We start from the raw sequence: 21,689 nt of genomic DNA, 5'->3' as shown, positions 1-21,689 counted from the left end.
GAAATCCCTGCTACATCAGCCTTGCTGGATATTCATTCTGACGCATTATCTGGATCTGGCCCATTCAAAACGCCAGTCTTAATATATTTCCCACAATATGTGCCATAAAATTATCTATGTTGAGTATATTACTGACAATAAGTAGGCAACTATTGTAATACTGTGCCATGAGGCTGCTGTATCAATATGGCTGCACTAAAAACAAAGAAGAGAAAGTATAAGGAAAAAAACCAAAGTACCTGGTTGTTATACACACAGGGATGTCAGAGTACAGGAATAATACATACAGTGATGTCACAGCACAGGGATAGTACATACAGTGATATCACAGTACAGGGATAGTACATACAGTGATGTCACAGTACAGGGATAGTACATACAGTGATGTCACAGTACAGGGATAGTACATACAGTGATGTCACAGTACAGGGATAGTACATACAGTGATGTCACAGTACAGGGATAGTAAATACAGTGATGTCACACTACAGGAAAGTTACACAGTGATTTCACAGTACATGGATTATACACACAGCAATGTCACAAAACAGAGACAATAACAGGGATTAGGCCATGCCTCTCCGTGAGTAGCTTTGCCCCTTCAGTGTATGACTCCCTGTGCTCTATGGGACTCTGCAGCATCAGTGTCCCCAGCCCACTAATACTGCTCATTATGTATCAGGAGACAGGGCAGGCGCCCTCCCTATGGTCCAGCCCAGCCCCTGTCACATTTTTTCCAACATACTCCTATAATAATAGATATAAATAGGTATGAATAGTCAGTTCCCTGTGACTTTAGACTACTTTGGTCCCTGTATTTTGCTCGGGACATAACTTCTGTATTTGAATAGCAGGCAAATGTGACTGTAGTGTAATATGTAGAAGTTTTCCAAATCCAAAACCACAGAAGAAATTATGATATTCTTCAGCTGTGTATAGATAATGGGGTTCATAGACAAAAATAACAAGATATTGCAGAGTAATAACACAGTCATATAAAACAATAAGAGTAAGGGTCCTGAAGGACTGAAGAGTAACCTGTATATTGGCATCAGGTTCTTGCAGGATTCATAGAGAGAGACATTTCTCTGGCAGGGATAGTACAACCTGCATTATCCTGGGACTGCACCTCTTCAGGCTGAGACACATGAATTAAAGCATAAAGCTATTCAACGCAGACAGTCAACAGCGAAAGTATTTTACCAGAAAAGCCCCTAAAGATGTCTTAATGACTGGAGCCTCGTGCCCAGAATCCCTGCTGTTCGGGAGGTGCCATTTGTCTGCCAGCTGTCTAATTGCTAGTTCTTTTGCCACTAACGGACAGAAACATTGAAAATTTTCCTCTTCTGACACACGGCATATTGTAATAAGTCCAGAGGAGCCGCTGATCCAAGATCTTGACTTGTCACAAGTGAGAGTGATTTTGTGAAAATTAATGCAAGAATATAAAATAGAGATGTCAGTAACAAGGTAAAGAGGTGGGGTATTTCAGCTATTTTTCATCTGGGATTTCATCTTGTGCTTACTTCTACTACATTTCTTATTTCCTTTAATAATTCCCTCCATTTCTCCGGTTATCTTTTGGTGGAGGACAAAACTGAGCTAGGGCAGCAATGAATGTTCACAGATTTTCCAGAAGTGGGCAGGCATCTGTGCCCACCCACTACGCCTATGGATGATCCTTTTCACCCCCCCCCCCAGCCAACAAGGCGCGAGGATGGCAGTGTCGCCAAAATAATGGCAGCCCTGATAAATCCCCCCATAGAGTCTGAGATCTGCTGTTTGTTTGTTTTTTTTTCTCTTGTTTGTATGGTCTGGCCTTGGTAGAAAATCCACTAAAGGGAACATTGTCTACTGTCTTCTGAATAACATCTATAACAATTTCTAGTTGTTGGTCTACAAATATTGCTATTCTACTGCTGATGTATTTCTTCCACTGCATTGTGTTAAGAGACAAACCAGCAAACTTCCAAAACTTCAGCTTTTATGCAGGTGGTCACACTTGTAGATGACCCAGCTGCTAACCAAATTCCTATTGAAGTAGTAGATGTACATAATTTCTTCCACTCTGCTTTTGCATTTTACTTGTTAAATAAAAAAATAGTAAGATGGAATTTGTTGCGTCTTGTTTTCCAATTGAGGTTGTATTTACCTAATTTTAAAACCATCTAAAAAGACAGATATTTTTGTATCCTTTCATGAGACATAGAATTAAAGAAGGATGTACTTTTCTTTCTCATTATGTTTATATAGTAAAAAGTGCTCAGCCCCTTGAATGAAAATTTCAAATCTTTGAATATATACGTTACTGATCCCCTGCCTCTATAGACAGATACCTACTCATTGGTTGGCTGCACTCAGCAACACTGAAATGCTATAGGTTAGCTTTAATATACTTTGCACAACTCCCAGAAACACCCCTTATGTGCTTTTCCCAAGTGAACCCTATGCATAGTTTCTTCTGGAAAAATACTAGACTCAAGGGAAATAGGGTTTTATCACTAAATGTAGGTTGAAGGCTCCCACTAGTCAAATGATGATCATTAAGCTGCAGAGAACAAGGAATACAGCACCAAGGACAAAACTATCTCTAGGCAGATTACACGATGGTGTCCAAATCATGAGATGGCTGACAGTAAACAAGATGGCGTCTGGATGAACAAGATGGCGTCTGGAGAGAAATATAATATCGCGCACAGCGTCCATAAATGTTAAGCTTCTATGATTTACCAAACTTACAGGCAAAAAAAAAACTAATTCAGAGACGTATGGACTTTAAAAGAAGTTTCCTTCATTAGTTATGGAGTCTCTAAACTGTGTAGTAAAAAGTTTTTATTATACATTCTAGTAACTGTTACTTACGGAAGACACATGTGATGGTTGCTTTCAATAATTCTGCATGTAGGAGGAGGTATCTGGTAGGCACCAGGAACAGACCATGGATTTCCAGACAATGATAGATTTACTTTTATTTTGAATTTTTTGTTTTTAATTTAAGAGTTCCCCTGAAACACTGTAATCTACAAAGTGAATACTGTGCATAAAGATAAGAAGATACAATACAAAATAAAAAAAACCTACACAAACAGGACTGTGCTGCTTTCCAGACTCACTGGCTTGAATCTAAAGGCAGGGAAAATGATCCACAAATTCCCGGCAACCGCACACATTGAAAAGGCCAACGCTGCCATCAGCTGAGGCCGAGTCTGTAGCCAAGTCCTTTGTTTGGCAACTGTTGGGTCACTGTCAGGTCAACGGGTCAGTTTAGCTCAGCCCAGGCATAAAGTTAACAAGTCAAACAAGACCACCAACGCTTTTTGAATTAATCTTTCTTTTTTTTTTAAAGAGCTAATTTTGTTCAGAACGTTTTTTTTTTTTTTTTTTTTTTTTTTATCAGGAAGAAGCTTTTCACGGCTAACAATGTACTTGTTCTCTTTCTTCCTACATGCACAGTTCCTATTAGTCTCTAATAGGACACTGGATACTGGCTATTATTTCATACTGTTAATGAGTTCCTTGCAAGTACAGGAGAAGCTAATGTTCCAACTCTACAGCAGCCAGAGCCAGGGAACAAAAACCAGTGGAGCTGTATTTCAAGTTCTACACTACATGTACTATGGAGAGTTTCAGAATTTTTTCCCCCTGAAAGTTAGGGTAAAAATTGGTATTATCACAGTCATCCAATTCCAGGTCACTCTTTGAGGAACTTATGGTTTTTTATCTTATAGCCCACTAGATACCTTGAACATGTGCTATTAATACTTAGGGAGATTTCCCAAGTTAAATGCACCAGAATTTTAACTTAAATTGCGTATTAAATTGTGCTACCATTTTGTACTTTATTTGTGGTCTCGTGTACTGAAATTCTAGTAAAATGTTGGCACTGCAACATTAATAAAATTGGAGAAATGATGCAATCATGGATCAATGTAGTGGGCTTTTCAGCAGCCTACATCCTTTAACACAATATCTCTACATCGTCTGCTTTTGTTCAAGGAAAATCATCTGATTTTGAACCAAGTTTCAGTCCAATTTCAGTCTACTTAGGTTTATAATCCAGCATCAGACACTGTAATAAATTTGGTGCAGTATAAGGCTATGTTCTGATCATATCACGTATATGCATAAATTCAACATGTTTGCCAAGAAAGCTCTCAGAGTATATGCTGAATGTGCAAAGATAATAAACCGCTTATACTTGCCTCTCTCTGGCACTCCCATTCAACTGCTATACAGGCGGTCCCCTACTTAAGGACACTCAATTTACAGACCCATAGTTACAGACAGACCCCTCTGCCCACTGTGACCTCTGGTGAAGCTCTCTGGATGCTTTACTATAGCCCCAGACTGCAATGATCACCTGTGAGGTGTCTGTAATGAAGCTTTATTTATAATCCTTGGTCCAATTACAGCAATAAATTTGAAACTCCAATTGTCACTGGGACAAAAGAAAAAAAAATTGTCTAGAACTTCAAATATAAAATATACAGTTTCAACTTACATACAAATTCAACTTAAGAACAAACCTCTGGACCCTATCTTGTATATAACTCGGGGAGTGCCTGTACTTCCACTGGCAGCCTCTATTTGTATACAGAGGCTGAAGAAGATGCCACAACCAAAGGAGGAAGATGATTTAGGCTCTATCAGAAGCTGGACCATGTTCTGGCCGTGGTCATGACATCCCACCTAAAACCTCTTTATATAAACAGAGGCCAGCAATAAAGGGTGGTGCTGCGGCTGAACGGAAGCGCGAGAGGCGAGTATAAAAGTTTAATATTTTTACAACTCTCTAAGTCACATATGGCAAAAAAGTTATTAATGGACTACCCCATTAAGACTCATTTCTAGAAACAACCACAATTGTACACAGCTGGCCTACCCTGTAGAAGGTGAGAGTAGATATACCCCGTTTTAGATACACTAGGTTACTACAACAAATTTTTAAATCTTAACATCGTTTTACATTACTGCAGCAGTTGAACAATTTCCCTGGTTTTGGAACACTACTCTCAGGTGGCAACACCAAAGATACAAGAATAAATAATGCAAGAAGAAAATTAAATAAGAAGCAAGCAAACACCAAGTTTTTACCAGACCAAGGGAACTACTAGTCTTACTGGACAGGTACAGATGTTGTATTGAGGCCCAGTAGCTGCCGGGAGTTTTGACCTTGCAAACTGTAGTAATTTTTATGTAGCGGCCATGGAGAGTTTAATCATTTGTGTATGTTGTTAGTAGCAATGGGACTGTGCAGAAATAATTTATTGTCCGTATTCTAGCTTCTCCAAGTGCCGGGTGTGAGGGTGTGTCCTGACACTGGTGTGCTCTTATCTCTCTCTTCAATAAGCTCCACAGCCTCTCACCTCTGTGACTGCTATATTATCCACCAAGGAACCTGCTTCAGCATTAACTCACAGCAGAGTGGCATGGAGTCAAGCATTTCAATGCAGAGTGCTAAGAGCACAGCAGTATGGAGAAGCAACAATCCCGCAAGATAATACATATATTGCACATTTTTCATAGTCCTGCTGTTACTGCAAACATTTAAAATGTATAGTAACCCGACTGTACCTAGCACTGCCAGAAGTTTTGCATGACCATGGCCTCATTCTAATTGCTAACATACAAAATGTTATGGTATAATATGTGCTTCCCACAGTACAAAGAAACTAAAGTGTAGCCCTAACAAGCAGACGTATGACCCGCCGCATGCACAGGGCAGGAAGGAGGAGGGAGGGGCGAGCGCTCTTCAACCCTCCTCCCTCCATAGGCAGACGGCCACCCACGCCGCAAATCTGCCAATGTATAGGGCATGTCCCCTAATTCGGTCATAGTAGGGAGGAGCATCATGTGCTCACCGCAGCGTGTCGGAGCCATAGAGATAATAAAAATAATGCGGCCAGATCACAGCCCCCAGAACAGCTGTGTAAATGAGCCCCAAACTGTATACTACTGTATCTACATACTTAATGTGGTTATTACTATTTAGTAGAGAGAAATTTACGTTACCAAACTCTCATAGGGCCATTCAAGCAACTACTATACAGAAATGATCTTGTTTTTTCTGTATGAAGTGTTCTTAATACAGCCTTATGGAATTTGCTGCTGGCTTTCACATCGCTAAGACTCGCCACCCCCTCCTACAAAGATGGTGGGAGGTTGGCGTAGGGATTTTGTACCATTTTTCAACTCGAACGTTGGAGGGTATGTCATCAGGCTAAAAGAAAGATCTGTGTAAGCATAACCTGTCATAACCACACAAAGACAAATAATAATAATTATCATGGTAATAGTATATTATCTGGCAGCATTTGCTTGACTTTCCTTTGAAGATTCAGTCACATCTGAACACATATGCATTAGGCTTTAACAAGCTTGGAGTCATCAATGCTGCAGAAAATGAATCATATACCATCCGTTTTGTGAATAATTCAGTGGCAGGAAAATAACACACACAACTACCCAATGCATTATCTTAATCTATTCCTACAGAATGAGTGCCGTCATAGAGGTCTCACACTACTATTACTGGAACACCTCACTTTACCTATTCAGGGAGTTTTTTTTTTTTTAATGAAGTACAAGGAAAGATTATGGCTGTTTGTTAAACCTAGGACATTGACACAATGTAAAAAAACAACCATCATTAATAGGAAATTTATATTTTCTTTATCTTTCACTAAAGATAAAAAAAACTTTCAAGGTAGAATATCAATAAGATTCTTAAGAATATTTAGATGCCCAGCCTTTATGGGGCACTGCTCCTTCTAATGGAATCTCTAGAGAATTGATAGTCATGGTGTTCACTCCATTGGGAAGACAACAATTATAGGGTGGAAATTCCTTTTAGGACTCCAAATGTGCAAATAAGAATAATCCTTGGGTCAACCTTTCATCTGCAAAAATCTAATTCTGACAAAGTGTGCATATTGGAAAGAAACACGTCAGGAGATCAATAAGAATCTGAGACTAGTAAGAACATGGAATCCTGTCAGAGCTAAAGTACAACAGTACAGTACATCAGCGTTTCTCCCAAATTAACCTTCCCCTGACAGTCCAGCTCCCCAGCTCTGTTCCTCGTGATGATATATCTACAATATTGGGAGGACTACATGCTGGAACTGCGGGATAAGTAACCAGATAAGTACAGGCAGTCCCCAGGTTACCTACAAGATAGGTTCCATAGCTTAGTTCTTAAGTTGAATTTGTATGCAAGTCGAAACTGTATATTTTATAATTGTAGATCCAGACAAAGTTTTTTGGCCGCAAAGACAATTGGAGTTTCAAAATGTTGTGCTGTAATGGGACCAAGGATCATCAATAAAAGGTTCATAACAGTCACCTTACACCCGATCACTGCAGCCTGGGACTAAAGTAACAGCCAGAGAGCTTCACCAGAGGTCTCAGTGGGTAGAGAGTTCCGTCTGTAACTAGGGGTTGTCTGTAAGTCGGGTGTTCTTAAGTATGGGACTGCCTCTATTTGCCATTACGGTTTTAATGGTATTGCAAAGTAAAAATGTATGTACTATGTGGTATGGTAGTTTCTTTTCGTGAAAAACATAATCTAATCTAATTTGGTTAACCCCTCCCACTGGGATACTTTGTTACTGGAAATGGCCTTAACCTCACCTTTTAACTTTCTTTTGTTCTTTTTCTATAACATGTTAAAGGTAATGAAATGGAAGATGTTGTTTCTCTGAACTGTAATGCTTTCTTTTTCTTTAAATAAAATTTATATTTATTTAAAAAAAAAAAAAAAAAAAAAAAAAAAAACCTTTATAAATTATGTCCTAGACTAGAGCTTCTCAAACTATGCGGCAGGCCTAACTGGTGAAGCACCCATCTGTGACTAGTGTGACTCAGTGCTGTGGAGGCCCAACTGGGGAAACACTTTTCCCAAAGGTAATAAAATGATGCGCAGGAATTTCTTTAAAATTCACATAATCTGTGTGCACAGCTGACAGAAGTACAGATAAATTTAGGAATTTGGTGTGTATTTGCAAAATAAAATCAGAAAATATTGTATTAGACTTACCATTGATTAGAATACAAATATGCCATTGGTCACTAACTTTTCAACAAACTTTGCATAAATCATTAGTACATGAGATTATGATTATCTTTTTTATCATACCTTAATAGTGGAAAGAGACTCTTTTTTTTAACTCCACCCAATCAGACCCACCAGAACTCCTAGCACTTAGAGCTTTGGCTCTTATAATATTTTTACCATCTTTCCTAATCTATTTATCAGAAATCTCTGGATTCTGTTTTTTTTTTTTTAGGAAATTGGAATGGAGGTCACTAAGGTGCCATATTATCCGGGTCATCTGTGTTGGGTTTTTAGTTATTATTTTGCATCATAGAAGAGATTAAAGGGGTTTCCCATCAAAGAAAATTCTCAAATTTCAATCCCCTAGTGATGTTAACACAAAAAAGATTTTTAACCCTTTACTTATTTTTTATTAGAGTTTTATTGCTGTTTTAAATCCTATCACTCAGCAATGGTCATTGTAAAATTCCAGGGCGTGGGCGGGAACTCTCCAAGAAGACACATTATGCCCTGTGCTATGAGATGCTGTGTGCTGAAAATGTGGTTAGATTATCAGGGTACCGGTGTGTATATAATTTCATTTACCTTCTGAACATTCTACTAGTATCTGACAGATAGAAAGAGATTAGACAGAGATGATGAGATCCATGAGATGCCTTTTACACAAAATGTAGAGCAAGTGGATAACCACAGGTTCAGGAATATGACTATAAATTACATTTAACGAGTTGTTAAACATTATACAATGCTTGTAGGGTAACTGCTGACAGTTAATAAGCACAAACTTGGTTTGAGAAGGAAAAATACCCCCAAAAGAAGCCATAATCCTTGAAAAAACAAGATAATATACAGAGTTAACTGGATGGCCTTCTTCAAGTATAGGAGAGGAAGCGTTCCTATAGTAATGTTCTAGCCAAGTAATTCTCTCTACAAGTGCATTTTATTAAGTATATATAGTCTTAAGTACAGTTTTACAGGCAGATGATGACAACCCTGGACCGACCTGTCATACTTTGGACATTTGCAGCCATCATGGGTGCACTGGCCTGCTTGCTCTTTGAACTCCCGTCTCAATCATTCACTGATAAATACACTTTTGTGTGGAATTGTCAAAACAGTCTGGACAATAATCGCTTGAGATGGGAAAAGACGCAGAGCTCCAGTGAGCTAGTCAAGCGTTCAATGGTAGCCCAGCAACAACACCATTGCATTCTCAGCGATAGGCAAACAAGTGTGTTCAGAGATTACTTTTCCATTCTGTTATCAAGACAGGCACACATTTTGGCGATAAGGCACTCTTCTACGGAGGCCTTTTCCTTGCAATAATGTCAGGTCTTACAGTCTTTTGAGAAAACAATAGCCTGTAACTTCTAGCAATTCCTTCCACATTGGCCTTTGAAGAAGCTGCTTTAATTAAGTAGACAGTTCATTTTAATTAATAGCAAATATTTAAAAAAGTATAAAACTGTTTAAATATTATTTTTTATGTCATGTCTTTACCAAGTAAGTGTCTCATATCAGTGTCAAGACAGTAATTTGCCTTATCTTTACTGGATATTTGAAACATACTTTTTACAAATAGAGCTAGTTACAGGTTCCTATAGAGCCCTATTAACTAAATGCCACCCTTCTTTTATATAGAGTTTCCCTCACATCCCCATAAAATCATCTTTGCTATTGTACCTGGAACACAGCCACATCCTGAGCAAATCAGAGGGGCATGCCCTCCTATCTTCATACACTTCTACTCCTCCCCATGCCGCCTCCTCATTTCACTTCATTTCATGTGACCAGGGTGATGTCATCTAAGGTATGTATATACAAACATATACAAGTGATTGTTCACATCAAATACAGGTTTCTTCTTTGATTACATTGTTCAGCAGATGCTCTCACCAAGAAGAAAACACCAACACAAAGGGCTTCATATGTTTTAAGGGCTAAGACATGCCCCTAGGAGGGTGCTAAAGCCCCTCTGACCTAGGTTCAAACACTGGAGTTCCAGAACCTTGGAAAAATCAGATCTCCTCAGTGAAAGATCATAAAGCAATGGTTGTGGCTTCACTGTATCCGGTTGGGCCTCCAGTTTATTTGAAGACCGTGTGATCTGTTTTCTACTGAGAGTTCCGCTTGTCTCCTCACCCAAGGATTCTTGGACAGACTGAGACCCAGGTGGGGATTTGCTTTGCTTCCCTGATCCTGGAAGAGTACCTAGTATCTGACTAGTATGAACCATAACTTCATAACTCCCTTACAAAGTTATTTCCGAGAGTTTCTTTGAAGTTTGGGCAGGAACTCTATGAAGACTATGATTCCAATGAGTCTGCTCATGCTGAAAGATCAGCCTTTGAGACTCATCTCCCTGGGGTTTTACACTTTGCCGTAAGATAACACTCAGGGTAAGGGGTTGTTCTATATCATTTACTGATGTACATGAAATACCTAACACGTGACCCCCTTGCTGTATACTTCTATAACAATCACAACACCCATAAATTTATGGAAAAGTTCCGGTGTATGAAACCATGTCATCAACATTTTAATCTGGTTCTCTTTGTAAATTGAGTGCAAATTGAGGACTTCCTGGCTCCAGCCCATATTGTCTTCCACTAGTCAGGGGTGAACTGACCATATCTGTAGTAAGCAGAGACATAGTCAATCTTTTGACCTCTTCCCAATAAGGTCAAATAATCGGGCCATATAGGAATATGTAGGGAGAGAGTCATTGGGTACATTATTCAGTATGTTGTATATATAGGATATGAGGCCGTTATTGGATGGGCCCTCAGCACATACTAGTTAGAAAGGAGTAGGACAAGGTTCGACTGTCTGAGCCTAGTACAGTTGAGATAAAATGTCTGATTTGGCAGTATGTGTACTGCCCTGCAGCAAGCAAAGGATGCTGCTCTATTAGCGTCGAGAGGGGCCAGTAGGTCCCTAATCTGGAAGAAGCCAGCCTGGAACCAAGCCTTAAACCCGGATGTTGCAATAATATCAGGGAGGTGTGGGGTAAAAATGAGGGGCGTAAGGGGGTAGTGAAGGGAGGCCAGTTGAAACTGTACCCTATATCTTAGCCAAATGTCCCTAGTGAAAGACAATGGAACCAATACCCAATGGGGGAAGGTGGGGCTGTTGGACACGTGGCAGGGGACCCCACATTAGGGAGGCAGGGTGGAGAGTTGCTAGCCATAATTTTCCATCTATTGTAGGCGAAGAAGGTGAACCAGGATGCTATGTGACGGAAGTGGGCAGAGAAATAATATAGCTACAAATTAGGAAATGCCAGGCCCCCAGGGGTAGCTCCTGCTGTCATTACCGACTTAGGAATCCTATGTCTCCGGCCATTCCATACAAAATCGAGGCATGTGGATTGAAGTCTGTTCAAAACTGACATGGGGACTCTTACTAGTAGGGTCTCAAATAGATAAAGAAGTTTGGGTAAAATAGACATCTTGATGGCCACTACCCGGCCTAGGAGGGATATATGTAGGGGTTTCCAATTATTCACCAGTTTCTGAATGTCCTGGATGAGAGGGGGAAATTGGCCTCATACAGGGACTCATAAGTTGGGGTGAGCTGTACACCTAAGTATTTCAAAGACTTCACTTTCCAGGTTTAAGGAAAGGTTCTTTGCAGGGCTACAATTTCGGCCTGGGATAAGTCAATTATGAGAGCCTCTATTTTAGTTTTATTTATCTTGTAACCGGACAGAGCCCCATATTAATCTAAAATAGCATGCAAGTTCGGGAGACTTAGGAGGGCGGTTCAATAAGTACCCGTTTTTGACGACAGAGGGCGTTCCTGGGGGAAGTTGGTGTTATCATTGTGTGCTGCCATCTATCAAACGACGGCAAAACAAATTGCAGACTAATTGATTGGTTAGTTTAGTTTGAATTTGGCAACCATTTAAGTAAGACGCGTTTCGTGATTTTCGCTAAGATGGAAAAAGAGCAGTATCGTTCGGTAATTCTGTTTTTGGATGGAAAAAAAAACGTGAGAAGATAAAAGCAAAGTTGTATGCTGTTTATTGGGGACACTTCGCCATCTATGACCACAGTTGGATATTGGATCAACAAATTTAAATGTGGGTGAAAATCCGTTTTTGATGAAGAGCGACCAGGGCGCCTGGCAGACGTGGTTACCGAGGAAATCATTCAATAAGTCCACGACATGATACTCGCTGATCGACGAACAAAAGTGCGCAAAGTAGCAGAGGCCGTAGGTGTGTCGACCGGAACAGCAATTAATATTTTACATGATAAGTTAGCGATGAAAAAATTTTTCGCCCAGATGGGTGCCGCGATTGCTCACAGTGGGCAAAAAGCCGATGTGGTTGTTAACTTCGAAGCAGTGTTTGGAGCAATTTAAGATTCTAAGAATTTTTTGCTTCGAGTTGTAACCATTGATGAAATCTGGATTCATCATAACACACCAGAAACTAAGCAACAATCAAAACAATGGATTTTACCCTGTGAATCTGCTCCAAAGAAGGCGAAGACGGTCCCATTGGACAGAAAGGACATGGCAACAATTTTTTGAGATGCGAACGGCGTCATCCACATGGATTTTTTAGAAAAAAGGAAGAATGATCACTGGACAATACTATTGTGAGTTATTGGACCGCTTCAACAAAAAATTGAAGGAGACACAACCTCATATGATTGGTAATGACAGAAGGACGTTGTCTGCAAATAAGGAGACCTTAAAGGATATGTTGTGAACCTGGATCCCTGTGACATCCAGGTTTGCCCTAATGCTGTACACATATTATTCTGCACATCGTCACCAGCCCAGATAAGAAATGCTGAGGAAGATGACCGAAGAACAACAGGACTGGAATACTTCCTTCCCTCTAATATGTACATTCTGTATGAGTTTGTACATGTGATGTGTATATGCGCTATATGTGTGTGTATATATGATGTGTATATGCGCTATATGTGTGTGTATATGATGTGTATATGCGCTATATGTGTGTGTATATATGATGTGTATATGCGCTATATGTGTGTGTATATATGATGTGTATATATATATGATGTGTATATGCTCTATATGTGTGTGTATATATGATGTGTATATGCTCTATATGTGTGTGTATATATGATGTGTATATGCTCTATATGTGTGTGTATATATGATGTGTATATGCTCTATATGTGTGTGTATATGCTCTATATGTGTGTGTATATATGATGTTTATATGCTCGATATGTGTGTATATGTGATGGGTATATGCTCTATATGTGTGTGTTTATATGTTTATATTCTCTATATGTGTGTGTATATATGATGTGTATATGCTCTATATGTGTGTATATAAGATTTGTATATGCTGCATGTGTGTGTGTATATGGAGTAAAAAAAGGGGTGTGGCTTGTGGGAAATTGTCCGTACACCAAAAATTCTGGCACACAGTTTAGACCAACTAAAAGTAGGTGTAAAGTAGGAAGCGACAGTCTTACACTGCTCCAGAGTTCATCATCACCCTGATTAATCTGGCACAGCAAAAGACAAGTGTCTTCCAGCTAGATACTGGTGGAACCTGAGACACTTTGTTAAATGCCCCTCCATAGTGTTCTTAACATTTTTGACACCTCTGTTAATTCTCCAAGATGTTTGTAACAACCTCCCTGCCATGTTCCTTTAAGAAGAGTCTGCCAGCGTACAAACATTGAGCAGGATTTAAAGCTTAAAAAGTCACACTGAAAAATTATTTTTAATACTTTTTAGTTTACATTGCACTTTTTAAATTAATTAAAACACATTATTAATGCCTCTATTTTTCAAAGAATTTCTCACTCTGCTGTATTTTACCAACACCGGCATAGTATAGTCCTGTATGAGAAGCATTAAATTCAGCCTTGCCAGTTCCTTGTGGAGCACCAGACCCTAAAAAAGTATAAACCTTCAAAAGATAGAGAGGGAGCAAAGTCGTTCCTTGCTTCCCATGGTAGGTGTATTTTTTGAACGACAGCTACTATGTAGTGATGTTGTCAAATTTATTTTAGGAATTCGTTTGTGTCATTGCTCAATGAAAACCCATCTGAGTGGTACTAACCTGTTTAGAAGAGGAAAGAGAGATACAGCCAGATAGACACAGGGATACCACTTCAAAGGTTTAATTTCTTCCGCCATGATAATCTGAAAAAACAGATATTGCATGAGACAATTTTATCTGCTCGGTGAGACTCAGTCAGCGCTTCAAAGTGCAATGGTATGGAATGCTGCAAGCTAAATTCTTGTCCTTGAGAGACACAACAGCAGCAGCAGCAGCAATAATCTCCTGAGAACAGCTCATACTAACCCATCTGATTTCTCTCCCACAATCCCTTCTATCCTACTCACAACTGCAGCCGCCACTCCGGGTTAGCGAAGGAAGGAAGATTGCACAAATTACTTTATCTTTGAAGGAAAAATAGTTTTTACTATGATCTTCTATAGACTGGTGAATCTGTGATTTGGAGAATAAGGAATAGACTATGACTGACTTATGATTTATGGAAAGCTCCTTGAATGAATCAATGTATCCACATAACAACAAAAAAGAAACGTACGCACCATTAACCGCCAAGTTAATGCTGTGGTGATGCCAATCACAAGTAGTGAGCGTCATACAAGTGGCACGTCACTGCTCAGGTCGTTCAGGTTTGTGATGTTTCGGTAGAGATCACCCTAAGGCCTGTGATTGGCTGGAGTGACACGTGATTGGACAACAACATTACAGGAGCTGCATTAGCGTTGATTGGGTGGCCGGTGTTGATAAAAGGTAACTATTTTTAAAATTGAATTTGACACATTGGGGGTTATTTACCAATGGTCGCAAATAGCACTTTCGCCGGTTTTCAGGATTTGCGTAGCTTTGACAGGTAATTAACAGGGGGTTGCGCTCGGATTGTGTCGCAAGCAATCGAATTGTGGTGCAGCTGCGCTGGCTTTCATGGAACAGAAAATGGGGGGGGGGGGCGGACAATCCCCCTGCTTCGGACTGAATTGAAGATTCCAATTGTGTCGCTAAACAATGCACTTACATGCACCAGGAAGAAGAAGGTGAACAGTGTCGGACCTGAGTGGGGAAGCAACACATGCAGGATATCGGGCACACAATCTTAGTAAATTGCGGCACAGTGCATTATTGTCGGACAATGCACTTTTGTGTACTCCGGGGGACTGGATAAGTAAATGAGCCCCATTGCTTCATTCAAGCATTCATATAAAGAAGATAAATCCTTCATGCATAATTGCAAAGGGAGAATGAATGGAAGGCAGCAGGTATGTATGTATAAACTGACTAGTGCCTGAGTTACTGTCCAGGAAATATATGTGCATTTTTTAAAATAATAATTAAAAATAGATTATATTAAACCTCGACTCTGATTGAATTTTTGGGCTCTGTAAGGTGTGAAACTTATAGCGCAATAGTGCAAAGCGTGGAAAAAGACGCTCCAATCTTAATTTATGCATAGATGAAGCAATGCATTTTCATTCCTTTGATAGGATTTCTATTTAAGAACAAGAGGAAAGAGAGTTATTTACTACATAATGTCACGTCCAGCCTCAGTGTGTCACTAGGCTGGTGTCCTGTTCTCTCTCTTCCGCTGTTCATTGATTACCTGATGTGACTCTGGCACTTATATAGTGGCAGAAAGAGCAAGGCCAAGCAACATAGAGAGGACAGGAAAGCATTTATTACTTAGATCCTCATCTGTAAATGGCAGGGAGAGCAGTCATTCCATACAAGCTGTCATTGAGCCACTCACTGTACAATCTGTCAGCCTATGCAGCGAGCGCCCATGTTTGTTGTGAGAAAACTACTAAATGCAAAGAGAGAACAGGTTTCCAAAATAAGGAAATATGAAGCAGAGTAGTAAATAAGAAACACAACTATACTAATAAGTATCTTACTTACTAGATGCATTTGAAACCACATTTATAAATCTACAAATACATTGTGTGACAAGGCACAAGGTATCGTGGTTGAGGGCCAATACGTGTCACTGCGGTGCCCGGCCTCAGTGAAGTAAGCCGCTAATTTGTCAGTAAGCTTCGGTTGCTGACCCTTATATAAAAAAGTAGTATAGCTGCTTGCTGCAGCTGATCCGGGCCAGCTTTTACATTTATTAGCCTGGAGGTTTAGCAGAGCTGGGAGTATGTGGCTCCAAGCCTCAAGTTTTGGTCTGGTGTCCTTCCCCTGTTGTGGTCTCAGGACTGGGTCAGACTGTATGGTGAGAATCACCTGTCTTATGTTAAAGCCTTTTGCCTGAAGAAAAGTCAACTTTATGTTATGCCTTCACTTTGTACCCTGTGAGAAGAAAGCTGCTTAGTTTCATTAACCCCTTCCCAGCCCATGCTGTACGCGTCGGCCGGTAAGTCTTTGCTGCATATTGCAGCAAACACTTACCGGTAACAGGGTGTTAACCTGTCCATCACTGCTAGCAAAGCTGTGATGTCATCAGGGAGTGGCGATTGGTGGCCATGACAACCTTGGGTCTCCATTGCCGAGTAATCCAGCTCCCCACCAGCAGCCATGCCCGTTTGCCTCTGTGTATCCTAGGCAATACAGGACACCCACGAAGAGGGTCCCCTCCATGTGCCAAAGTATGGACATGTAGCAAGACAGACCAACAAATAACAAAAAGGGAAGATCATCGACAATCTGGGTCACGAGAGATAGCATATACAGAATTGAATACACAAAATAATAGCTAAGACAGCCAGCTAAATATTGAAAAAAAAAACATTATTACAGAACTATTGCAAGCAAAGTGCAGGCGAGAAAGCTCGTTAAAATCGTTAACCAGCAATCAGGAATTTATTAGAGGAGGGAGCTTGCGCCTGGTAAGAGGAGCACAGCACTGAGAATGAGTGTGTTTAACCTGCAAAAAGCCAACAGCTTAGAATACAATAAGGACACTGGTACCACCCCGGAGCTCAAAGAGGCATTTTATAAATCAAAAGATCATGAAAAATAATCAATTTGGTATCAGCAGATACATATCACATGTCTTTACCATAAATATAAACATATGATATATATACTCAAGTTTTGTGGAGACTATGCTGCTAATATAATGTTAGGTAAAGTAATAAACGACAGCTTACATGGCAGTATTGTTTACCTGAGCAATGTGACAGCCCGCAAGAGGCTCCGTGATGACGGCAACCAGACACAAGTTTTGGCTGTAAAACCATCGTAAAGCCCCTGTACAATGGTCTTACAGCCTAAGCTTATTGCAGGCTATATACACTGCTTTATTACAAACTATTTATAATAACCATATGGTCCGCGTATCAGATGTAGGACTAGTTATCAGTTTTGGCTCAGTGTGAATCATGCAAGGTACAGTAGATTCATCCAGGAGTCCATAGAGCACTGTTCAGACTGTCCATTGAAAAGAAACAGATAGCACTCTAGGCAACTATGTAACCTAGGGATGGTCTTTAAGAAATTACAAATATCATCTTACAGTATATTAAGCTACAGTGCATACAATGTAAAGTTTTTAAGAAAGTTGTATAATGTAGACCGATGTATTGGGGTATGTGAATAGCTGAGACGAGAATAGCCTTGTTTCTACCTCAATTATATTTTTTGAGTTACCAAAACGACTCTTCTACAATGTTTCTTTGACTTCCATCGAATATTGAATCGAAGAACACACAGTGACAGGTCCTGTTATCATAAATCTATGTGCTTAGCTATAGAACTAACAAAGGAATTAAACATAATATATTATAATATGACATATTATACTAGAACACCTGAAGAACCAAATAACTAAGTTTACTCCAAGAGAAAGCATTGGAGCAGCATGGTGGCTTAGTGGTTAGCATTGCAGCGCTGTGGACCTGGGTTCAAGTCCCAGGGTCAACATCTGCAAAGATGTATGTTCTCTCCATGTTTGAGTGGATTTCCTCCGGGTTCACCAGTTTCCTACCACACCCCAAAACATATGTATATGTTCCAATAATCTGTAAAGCGCCCCGTAATCTGTGTGTGCTATATAAATTAAGGAATTATTATAAAAACATTGTAAGGCTGTAACTCGTCTCTGAGATTTCCCAGCTAAAAAATAATTGACATGGAGAATAGTTTTCATATTTGGCTTTATGTTCATAAAATGTGCTGAAAAACTTCACCTCGGCTTATACTCGAGTCATGAGAAAAAACAAACACTGTACTAGCCTTGTTTTTTTTTTCCTACAGGAATTATATAGCGGGCAGGGGCTGGTCAGGCTGTATACTAAAGGGGGCTGGGCAGGCTGTATACTACAGGGGGCTGGGCAGGCTGTATACTACAGGGGGCTGGGCAGGCTGTATACTACAGGGGGCTGGGCAGGCTGTATACTACAGGGGCTGGCTATATACTGGGAGGCTGTGACCAACGCATTTACCACCCTTTAACTCAAAAACTGTTTTTTCCAGTTTTTTGTGTTAAAATTAGGGGTCTCGGCTTATTCTCGGGTCAGCTTATACTCAAGTATATACGGTACATGTTTCTATTACTATTTATAACTAGGTGTTACCACAAAAAAAGGAATTATATTCTTTACACAATTATTGCCACTTTGTATAGTTAAATGGATGATGAACTGAAAATAAAGATTGAAAAAAAATAGAGTAAAATTGTATTTTTCATAGAAAATAACAACCACAATGGAGCTTTTATTTTCAACATCCTGCACAGCTACTAAAGAAAGATACAAGAAATGATAAAAATAGACCACAAAATCAATGGATGTATCTCACCCTTACAGCAACCTGTATAGAGGAGCATAAACAAACCCCATGGTCCTTGAGCCACAGTTAAATATATAATTTGTTCATATTGTATTCTCACTATTATCTGTGTCTACCAACTACACATAAAGTCAGAGACACAATAATGACAAATTGATGAAGCCCACAAAAGTACAGTAAAGTTTGGCTTTGCTACATTTTAACACATTTGGAGCTACTTTCAAGTCTTCCACCTCCCCAGGCTTACTAATGGCTGCATGTTGCAGAGTAACGCTCTATGACTTCAGAATAAAAAGGGAACTGGTTTATGTGTGGAATAGCAATGCCCTGGGTGCTGAGGTCATGTCTTGGGTGCACCAACTGCCTCATTAGCATATCAAAAAAACTGCACATCTCAGAAAGGACAGAATGGATAGAAATAATAAAGGTATATAGGAAATCAGTGCATTGCTCTACAACAGGCTGCTAACATGACGTTTTGGGAGGGGGAAAGTGGTGGTAGACTCACTTTAAAGAGAACCCGTCACCACTATTTTCATAAATACAGGTAGTGACAGGTTCCTATAGAGCTCTAGTAACTATCTGACATCCTGCTTGTAGCTAAAAATTATTCCCCTGAGATTCCCATATATTCAACTTTATAGTTTTATTTTGTAACTAAGCATGGCTACAGCGAGTCCAGGTGGGAGTGGCCTACTCGGGCTGAGTCCAGCAGCTTCTCTCCATTCCTATTGCAGTATGCTGCTATAATGTCATGTGACTAGGGTGACATCATTGCAGGTCCTATAGCTTTTGTAGCATTAGGAACTGTACAATAAGCATATATGTCATGAAATCACTGCATTTTTTATCACATGAAATCACGGCAGCATGCATGGAGAGGAGTAGAAGTCCATGGAGGCTGCTGTGATTGTTTTATGTGGTCAGATATGTACATAGGGTACAGTTTTCATATTAAGTAGCTTAAGGACCTTTGATGATGTCACCCTGGTCACATGACATTAGGCCACGTCCCCTGGACTCACTCCAAAGCTGCATAGATACCAGGCAAGATTATAACTCTGCTTGTAGCTAAAAGGAGTTTCCCTCAGATCCCCATGAAATCAGAGTGTCAGATAGTTACTAGAGCTCTATAGGAACCTGCCACTACCTGTATTTGTGAAAATAGTGGTGACGAATTCCCTTTAAAGGGCTAGATACCCCGATCATAAGTGTCAGGCAGTGCATCTGCATAGGGTGACAGTTATCAGTATTGCAGGAAATAGTCTAACTAAAAAATACTCATCTTACTCAGCAAAAAATAAGCACTCAGATTGATGGAAAAAAAATCTATAGCTTATAAAGTGCAACGTTTAAAAAAACAAAACAAAAAGTGCCACAACATTTAAGGCAAAACTGGCTGCGGGATGATCCTCCTTCCCTTCTGCACTCCCCTGTATGCCCAAAAAACCACATATGTGGTCTTTCTTTCTTTTTGCAAAACAAATTTTAAGATCCGTAAGACATCTAACTTTGTGAAAAAATAAAAGGACATTTTAAAAAGTATGGGAGAAATTTATTATTAACTAATTTGGGTGCTAAAAGTATCTAAAACTTTGAAAATGACAAATTTTTCAAATATTTTGCTAAACTTTAAATATTTTTTTTTTATAATTAAAAGTTTCACAAAAAACTCAAGAACGCTGGATAGTGAATGGCATAGCAAAATGTGGTCTCTGGGTCTAATACCTGTTGTATCAGAACTTAGCTTTCATTTTGTGGAGTCACTTTCAGAGTTAATTTCATTAAAGCGCAACTATAAAGTTATAATGATTTGACCAAATTATTATATGTGATTCCCCTTTTAAAAACAAACAGAATGATGCCTTCTTTGTGCTGCTCACAATTTTCCTTTCAAAGTTATGGCATTTTAGGTTCTGAAAGTGCTTGACAAAATCCTTCTCACCAGAGGTGAGGTGGGTGGAGACTAATGTCTGTCAGTCTATGCCCTAAAGCTGAGGCCAGTTAGCCTGCCCACAGAACCCATGGTGCCTTGTGTTCTCTCTCAAAGTAATTTAGCATTAAATACATTTAGTTTCCCACATAGGAATCCACTTAACACTGCATTGTGCACATACAGGATGTATGGGGTGACCAGCCTGGCAGCTTTCATCACATGGAGGAGCAGGGAACACCTAATAAGTGGAAGAAATCATAAGTAAACCAGTTACATGAAGTCTATACCCTGTGCCTTGTGATCAATAAGGGTTAATAGCTTATTTGTAGAGAGCCGATACTGCTGAGGACAAGGTGGTTGAGGAGATGCAGGATGAGGCGCAGAGAGAGAAAGAGAGAGAGTTCTGTAGAATCACAGACTGGGATGGAGGGACTGATAGGGAACAGGGGAGATCTTGTACCTCACTATTCTGTGTAGGTGACATCTGTATCTACAGTCTTGGTACACATCCAGCTGTACTACATACACAGAGAGAGCTTTGTCATTTGACCTCCTCCTCTGTGAGCAGGGACCAACAGCTCACAGGAGTCAGTAGAGTTTGTAGATTTGTTTATACTATGGACTCCAGTACTCAGATCATCTGAGGGGGGGGGATAGCAAAGAAACTGCTGGATTTAGGCTACAAAGATAATAAGCAAAGTTGTTTTACATCCCAAAAGCTATTGATTGATCATGTCTGCTCTATTCCTGATCCAAGGTTTAGGCCAGGGGTGTGCAACATTAATTGGTTCAAGGGCCATATTGTTATAATTCTCAAGTTTAAGGAGCCACATCAATAACCAGCACACCAGATGCTCCAACAACCACAATACAACACAAAATGCCACACCAGAAATGATACCAGAATACCATAGTACTGCGTTAAATACCACCCCAGCAACCAAACACCATACTCA

The 21,689-nt window shown here is 39.8% G+C and overlaps 1 protein-coding gene across 3 annotated transcripts in view; it reads right to left on the bottom strand.

Moving 5' to 3' along the window:
* LOC140119131 (uncharacterized) overlaps nucleotides 1-21,689 on the bottom strand; it is a 285,030-nt gene that overhangs the window by 21,278 nt on the left and 242,063 nt on the right. For all 3 annotated transcript variants that reach the window (XM_072137816.1, XM_072137817.1, XM_072137818.1), the window contains one exon: nucleotides 14,118-14,200. In XM_072137816.1, the coding sequence (XP_071993917.1) occupies nucleotides 14,118-14,200 (83 nt within the window). The remainder of the gene's footprint in view (nucleotides 1-14,117; nucleotides 14,201-21,689) is intronic.

Source organism: Engystomops pustulosus, chromosome 2, assembly GCF_040894005.1.
Source record: "Engystomops pustulosus chromosome 2, aEngPut4.maternal, whole genome shotgun sequence".
NCBI lineage: Eukaryota > Metazoa > Chordata > Amphibia > Anura > Leptodactylidae > Engystomops > Engystomops pustulosus.
This window is presented reverse-complemented; position numbering and strand designations above follow the sequence as displayed.